The sequence below is a fragment of the Toxotes jaculatrix genome, chromosome 3 (assembly GCF_017976425.1).
Source record: "Toxotes jaculatrix isolate fToxJac2 chromosome 3, fToxJac2.pri, whole genome shotgun sequence".
In the NCBI taxonomy this organism is placed as follows: Eukaryota; Metazoa; Chordata; class Actinopteri; family Toxotidae; genus Toxotes; species Toxotes jaculatrix.
Window position 1 is genome coordinate 12,966,077 of NC_054396.1, and position 7,885 is coordinate 12,973,961.

At 42.0% G+C, this 7,885-nt stretch overlaps 1 protein-coding gene across 1 annotated transcript; it reads left to right on the top strand.

Moving 5' to 3' along the window:
- The first annotated feature begins 1,650 nt into the window (after positions 1–1,650).
- Positions 1,651–4,038, top strand: lrrn2 (leucine rich repeat neuronal 2). The gene has a single exon (XM_041034269.1). The coding sequence runs from the start codon at positions 1,651–1,653 to the stop codon at positions 4,036–4,038; it is 2,388 nt and encodes a 795-aa protein (XP_040890203.1).
- The last annotated feature ends 3,847 nt before the right edge of the window (positions 4,039–7,885 follow it).

The following is a 7,885-nucleotide window of genomic DNA, read 5'->3' on the forward strand; positions in this document are numbered from 1 at the left end:
GTGTTTAAACCTTGCTGCACTGCCCCCGAGTGCCAAAAAAATCAATTAATGCAAGTTTGATTAAACTAAAAAGCACTGCTGTATTTTTATTGCTTGTAACCTAATATACAATTAGTAGCCCACAACATGTGTTGGAGTGTATTTTCACTCACTCTAGAAAGAATAACCTGAATCCAATGTACTATTTAAATAAAATCTGTTGTCGAGAGCAGGTTGCCACCTCTGAATACGACTCATAGGATTTCTCCCTTTAGGGTGTTTTTGCACTATTGCTGCCAAATGTCTACCGTCTACCAGTAAATTTAACCGCGTTGTACCATGAATACGGAGCAGGAAGTCACTCTGGAAATTAGAGTCTGCCAAATGTAATGTAAATACTGATGTAACCCTGGTGTGTGTGTGTGTGTGTGTGTGTGTGTGTGTGTGTGTGTGTGTGTGTGTGTGTGTGTGTGTGTGTGTGTGTGTTCCAGCAGCGACATTCATGCAGTCTGTCTCATTATAGCCTTAAGTACAGCTGAGGCTGATAATATAAAAGATCCTTGGAGTCTTTTTAACAGTTACATAATAAATAACATTTGTGGGATGCTATGTTCTAACAGGCGCTGACTGTGAAGAGCTGATATGAAATATTTACATGCTACACGATTTCATCATTCCTGCATATATTCTCCTATTCTCCTGTAGGCTGAAAGTAACACTGGAGATCACAGGAGAGCACGCACTGTTTTTCTCTCCATTTCTTCCACCCATTTCCTCCATACATTCTCTTGATATTTCTCTCGCTTTTTTCTAGCTGTCTTCATTTCTCATTCCTCTTTCCATGTCTAAATGTGTTGCTACAGTCAAGGCAAGGTCTCCTTTGGAAAATAGAGACTCTGCTCTGCATGTTTTTTGCACCTTTATCTTTTTTTCTCATCCATTCTCAGTTATAGAGCATTTCTGATTTTATGGATTCAGATAATGCATCCTTGAAAACTCAATGTGACCTTGCAAAAGCATCAAACGTAAAAACTCAAATGTCTTGTAAATTCACAGAACCTTGATTTTGGGAATCGATGAGGTATGTTTTAAAAATGTGTTTGTGTTTAAATGGCATTTGGTTTTAACAGACTGCATTAAAAGGCTGATTTTAGTCTTTTAGACTTTAGTCGTTTGGGTTTTTTTCTCTGTTTCTCTCTGAATCTCCGTTTCTTTCTCCTCTTCTCTTTCTGACAAAACAGTGAGCTGCCACGCTGCGAGCTGAGTCCTCCACCTGTGGCCAGGATGTCGGATCGATGGTGTGACAGCAAAGGCCATTATTGAGCTACAGCCATTGTGCAGTCCCTGTTCTGCCACTGCAATCAAAGTCAAACATAAAAACACTCTTGGCATAGTAGAGCCAAGCTTGGCTACAAAGGGAAGAAACACTTTTCAGTTTTTCAGCCCTGTCTGAAGCCTGTGTAGAATGCTGTCACCAATGTAATCTCTCTTTAATTGGTTACCACTTTGTGAATGATGACAGTGCACCATCTGGCCTACCTTTTACAGTTTGCACACACACCTTGAAACTGTTAATAACACGACTTCACACACATCTCTGGTCCAAATGATTCATCTCAGTTCCTCATAACAAATTCTTCCTCACCTTGCCTGAATCAGCTCCTGTGACCTATGAGGATTATGAGGCCGACTTTAGTCCTTCTACAGTCACAGTGTCTCCTGTGTGTGTTTGTGGCCGTGTGTGTGCCCAGTGCTGTGGGCTCGCTACCTCACGCACTACCATGGCATGTCTCCTGCCCGGTGCGGTGTGTTTGCCAGATCAAGCCGTGGTTCTCCCCTGATTCGGTCTACCATGAAGCTCCCACTGTGGACTGCAATGACCTGCTGTTGACCAAGCTCCCGGTACCCATACCCCCGAACACGCACACCCTGCGCTTGCAGAGTAACCTGCTGTCTGAGATCAACACTGCGGTGTTGCATGGTCTCCCCAACCTCACCGACCTTGACCTTTCCCAGAATCGTTTCAGCCATGTCAGGACAATTACTCAGAGCTCCTCCCTGCCCTCTCTTCTGTCTCTTCACATGGAGGAAAACCATCTTGGTCACCTCCCCAATGCCTCTTTCTCCTCACTGCCAGCTTTGCAGGAACTCTTTCTCAGCCACAACAACTTACATTCAATAGCACCTGGAGCCTTCACTGGTCTGGACTCCCTGCTGCGCCTTCATATCAACAACAACAGACTCACCACTATTGATCCTCGGTGGTTCAGGGCTTTGCCCCGTTTGGAAGTTCTCATGCTTGGGGGAAACCCGGTGGAGGCCCTTCCTGAGCGAGGCTTCCTGGCCCTGAAATCCCTCCGGAGTCTTGTCCTTGGTGGCATGGGTCTAAGAGGCCTGGCTGAAAAAGCACTGGAAGGGTTGGATGGCCTGGAGAGCCTCTCCTTCTATGATAACCTGCTGACAAAGGTCCCCACACAAGCCCTGAGAAGAGTTCCAGGACTTAAGTTTCTAGACCTCAATAAGAACCGCATCAAACTTATCGAGACAGGAGATTTCCGAGACATGATCCACCTGAAGGAGCTCGGCCTGAACAACATTGAGGAGCTTGTTTCCATTGAGAGAGCCGCCCTGGAGAATCTTCCAGAGCTCACCAAGCTGGAGATCACCAACAATCCACGTCTGTCCTACATTCATCCTCAGGCTTTCCTCCAGCTGAGCAGACTGGAGAGTCTGATGCTCAACTCCAACTCTCTCAGCGCTCTGCACCACCACATCATGCTCTCCCTGCCCAGTCTTCAGGAGGTCAGCTTACACTCCAACCCACTACGATGTGACTGCCTGTTTCAGTGGGCCGCTGAGGAGGCCTCTCACTCTCACACCGAGAAAGACACGCAAACAGATACACAAGCAGCTCGGGTAGTGCGCTTCATCCAGCCCCAGGCCACCTTGTGCTCTGAACCACCAGAGCTGAGAGCTCGCAGGGTGAGAGAGGTGTCCTCCAGGGAGATGTCGGCCTCCTGCCTCCCCATGATACCTGCCAGCTCCCTCCCCTCCTATGTAGGAGTAAGAGAAGGGGGCAAACTGGTTTTGCATTGTAGAGGTCTTGCAGATCCACAGCCTGAATTGTACTGGGTGACCCCCTCTGGGCTGAGACTTGGTCCTGCACCCAGCCATGTAACCAAAAGTTTACCAGCTTCTGCTCCCTGCCACAGCCTGACATCCTCTGAAGGATTCAACCACACATCTGCCTCCAGCGTCTCTCACAGCCATGCCCAAGATGATATTCCCTGTAACCCCTCCGAACACTACCAGCTCCTGCCTGAGGGAACTCTGGAAATCAACAAAGTCACTCCCAGTGAAGCGGGATTGTATACCTGTGTAGCTGAGAACACGCTAGGAGCAGATACACGCAGTGTTACTGTGGGTGTGCACAGCAGAGAAAAGAAAAGAGAAAGGGGCACGTCTGCTAATCTGAAGGGCTTTCCATTATTCAGACAAGATGCCAGGTTGGAGGTGAGGGAGGTCAGACAATACTATGCTATCCTGTCCTGGCAGAGTGGGCGCAACCTCCCCTCAACTCGCCTGTCCTGGCAAGCCATTTACTCAAATGCCCACACTCCGACATACACCACACGCATCCTGGCTGGCACGCAGAGTTTCAACCTGACCCACCTGCAGGCAGGGACATTTTATCGCGTGTGTCTACATTTAGGGATGAGTGAGGATGCCAAGCATGTCAACAGGAGGTCAAGAGAGAGCAGAAAGCCTCAGTGTGTTTCGTTCAGGACAAAGGATGTCCCAGAGCCTGAGCCCAGCCTGCAGCTAAGCCCAGAGCTGACCTCCACAGCAGTTACACTTTTGCTTCTCGCACTCATACTGCTGCTGCTGGCAGGCCAAGGCTGGGACACTCAGCCCAGTGAGGGGGCAGAAAAGCTCCACACTACCCTCCTCCAGGAAATCAAAAATCCCAAGGTTCTGATCATCAATCAGAAGGCAGACGGGAGCAACGAATATCAGCCAAAGCAGAACGAGAAACTGCTCTTACATGAGGCCTGCTGAGACGATTACATCTGAGAACAATGAAATTCCGACAAAAACACTGACACACACATGCAGACATACAAAATGTCAAATATACACTTTGTAAATCACAGCTAGAAGAGAGAAGTCATAGATCAGAGAAGTGGGCTAGGAAGAGATTTGTATTTATTTTATATACAGTATAAAGTATATATTGACATTGTTTCTGTGTTAACATGTATTGTAAAGAATGCCTAAACCCTAACCAGGGATGTAAAACTGGACAATCATACTCCTGCTGCACAGAGAGTGAACACAGGAGTAACAAGTCGAGTCTGAGCTGCTGTGACCACTGGACTGAAACTGAAGAAAACCTGATTTAATCAAAGGACAGCGATTTACATATTTACAGAGGAGAGCAGACCTCCAGGGTATTTGTCATGTTTCCTGTCTACATGTTCCACAGACTGAACCATACTTTTTCCAAGCAGATGAAACTCTGCCATGAGACTGATACTGAATGAAATTCCTGTTTGTTTGGGCTCTGTAAGTTAAAGTGATTGATGTAAACAAGCCTTTTGCTTAGCTTTCAGTACCTTGGACTAGGGTGTCCATCTTGCAGTACATATACAGTATACTCATCCAGATTTCCCGCCTAATGCCCAACATCCTCTTTCAGCATAAAAGTGATTGTGTTAAATTCTATTTTGAGCTATTATACAATAAAATCTTTTTAATTCACATGGTCTCACTGTTCTTTTCCGTTTTCTCACTACAAACTGAGTTCAGACAATACTGATTATATGATATTTATTTGAGAGCAGATGAAATAAATAAACAGTAGCATAAACATAGTGTGACTTAAACCAAACTGTCCACATAAAAATCTTCTTTTACTGATCCATCTGCAGCTACAACTCTTTCCTTATCTGTATGCAGATGGTGTTACTTCACAGTAGTAGTAAGTACAATAATAGCTCAGGATATCTGACACCTACTCAGTAAATACAAGACACAGTGTGTCCCCTGCTGGATAAGACCTGCAACTGAGCAGAGGCTTTAGACAGGTTAAAGGATAGATGCACTTTTCTTTTTCTTTTTTTTTTTTTTTTGTCTTAATACTCACAGCTGCCCAGTTAGCTCATTTGGTAGAGCAGGAGACTCAACCTCTCAGGGTTGTGGGTTTGAATCCCACTCCGGGTGGCACCACCTCCCATGGGCTCACCACCTGTGGAGGTGCCATAGGACATCGGTGCGTTGTGAATTGGGTGGGAGCTGCCCCCGCGACCTGGGCCTGGACCCAGATAAGCGGCAGATAACATGACAATACTCACATTCCCATTTGTAGCCTGAGTTACTGGTCACTGTGCACTGTGATCATTTCTCCTCATCCTCAGTCCTCTCCATACTGTGAAGTATCAAGAAAAGATGGGAAACTAAATCTGCAATCATTGTTTTGTGTAGAAATGACTTCCAAAGACCAGCCACAGCTAATGTGAGGTTTTACTAGTCAGAGTAAGTCATCGAATGTTTATCTTCCAAAATTACAATCTTTTCACAAGGAAATTTTGTTTTTGTCTGTCTCCACAAACACAGAAAATACTGAGCTGTAAAAAAAAACAAACATGCAATCTCATACAAAAAAGACTGTAATTTTGAAAAAGAAAAATAGCCACTTGTATTGACCAACTACTGATGAAACCTCATAATTGTAGCTGAGCTTGTAATTGGATTTTTGCACAGAACAAAATCAAAGGATTTAGTCTCCAAAAACATCCAAGTACAGTTTCTCTAGTACTGTGCTCAAATACATTTTCAGGTATCTGTACTTTACCTGAGTATTTCCATTTTATACTACTTTATACTTTGACTCCACAACATTTCATAGGGAAAATGTAGATTACAACATTTCATAGGGAAATGTTGTAATCTATTTGATATCTGATGTGACTAATTCCTTTACAAATTGAGCTTTTACATACTAAACATAAGATGAGCTTCATTTATGGGATTTTGCTTGACATAAAACTTCTCAACTGTTCTAAGTCTAATAATCCAATGATAAATCTGTGAAGTGTAACAATAACAGGGGTGATTCAGCCTCCACAGTGACTGCTCTTATGTTTGATACTTGGCTGTTAATACTATCAATAACATTTTTACTTTTAATGAAGTACTTGTACATTGTGTTCTTGCCTCTACTTAAGAAAAAATCTAAATACCTCTTACACCTCTGGTTTATGTTAAATTATTATTACTGTTAAACACAAATGCTGATTTACAACCTAAAACTCATAATCAATTTATTTTAAATAATAAATTATGTGCAAAAGGCACATACGGAAAAATATATACCAATGAAAATTAACTTTCCACTGTAGTTAGACTTTATATTTATTCACACAAAACATAATACATCTCCTTCAATAAGGCAACACAATACTGTATATACATACAATGATCTATATGTATACCATATTTTATGTTGTTATTTCTCAACTAACAACATGTCATTCTTTACTATCACTAGCAAGTGTAAATAAATAGTTTAGCAAGTTTGTGTAAAAGAGTACAAGATGCGAAAACTTCAAGTCATACTGTTAGTACATCCAATGCAACAACCCTTTACTCACTGCTGTAGTTTGTGGTTACTGACATGTTTTAGCTGATTTTCTGAGAGCAGACTGAGAGTTCAGTGACTTACTGGAATATAAACGTCAGTTAAAAATCAAACAGAAAAAAAAACATTAACATTAACATTAATTTAAAAAAATCTCAAATATTTCCCTTTCCTTCACAAACAGCATAAACAGTAACGGTAATTTTTATATTAACACTGACATCATCATTAGGTGCTGGAGTGGGTGTCATTCCTAAATGATATGAGGTGCTTGTGGTTTGAAAATGTGATTGATTCTTCAAGAAATGTGAAAAAAACACTTTTTTTCCAGTGTGAAACGTCCTTCCACAGTAACGAGCACATTGAACACACTGTACAAAGTGATGCAAAGTGAAACTGTGTTGTTACTCATTCTCTTCTCGGCTGATCAGATTGTACAATCATTTACAAAAATATAATTCTCTTCTGCATTAACAAATGACAGCAGTGTTTAGTACCAGATTACATATTGACAGGACAGTGAGTGTAAAAAATAAAATACACAAAAAGTTTAGAACCAATAATACTGTTGGTACTATTGGGGGAATAAAAACAAAAAGACATCAAGCGATAGTACTGTATTTTATAGCACTGTATACAAAGCACACAATACTGTCAGCTCATATTATACATGAGCAGCACAAAATTTTCCCAATTCCCACGGCCATGTCACTCAGCTGTTGTTGACCTGCTTCCATTCATTTGAGGGCCGTGCTTCTGGCAAGTTAACTAAAAGAGGCCAACAGTTCTGTTCTGCCGGTGCACAGTGCGATAAAAAGTCTGAAATCAAACCTCAAGACTGCTGATTAATTCAAACACCGGGGGCATCAAACACTCTTGGAATGTAAAAATAAGTTTGTCCCAAACAAAACAAGTGTATCGGAGAAAAACGCCACCGTGATTTGTCACTATAATCTTTCCAAATGTGGTAACTCTTTAACCCAAAACCACTTTAGCATTTATAACCAGTATATAAACAATGAATTAACTGTTTTCCAACACACTATAATGTAGTTGTAGCAGATATAAAGCAAACAGTAAATGAATGTTTGATATCACATATTAATTAAAGCATTAATAAATGCTTCACATTGTCCTTATATCTGCTATAACTACATTATATTGTGTTATATTGTACTGTAAACCATTCGTGAATTGCTTATAAATGCTAACGATGCTCAAAATATACAGTGAGCATATGACTGATAAGGCAATGCAGTGACTATG

What these genes read in the sequence shown, in the direction of transcription:
- lrrn2 (XM_041034269.1), top strand. Translation starts at nt 1,651, where the DNA reads ATGAGGATTATGAGGCCGACTTTAGTCCTTCTACAGTCACAGTGTCTC.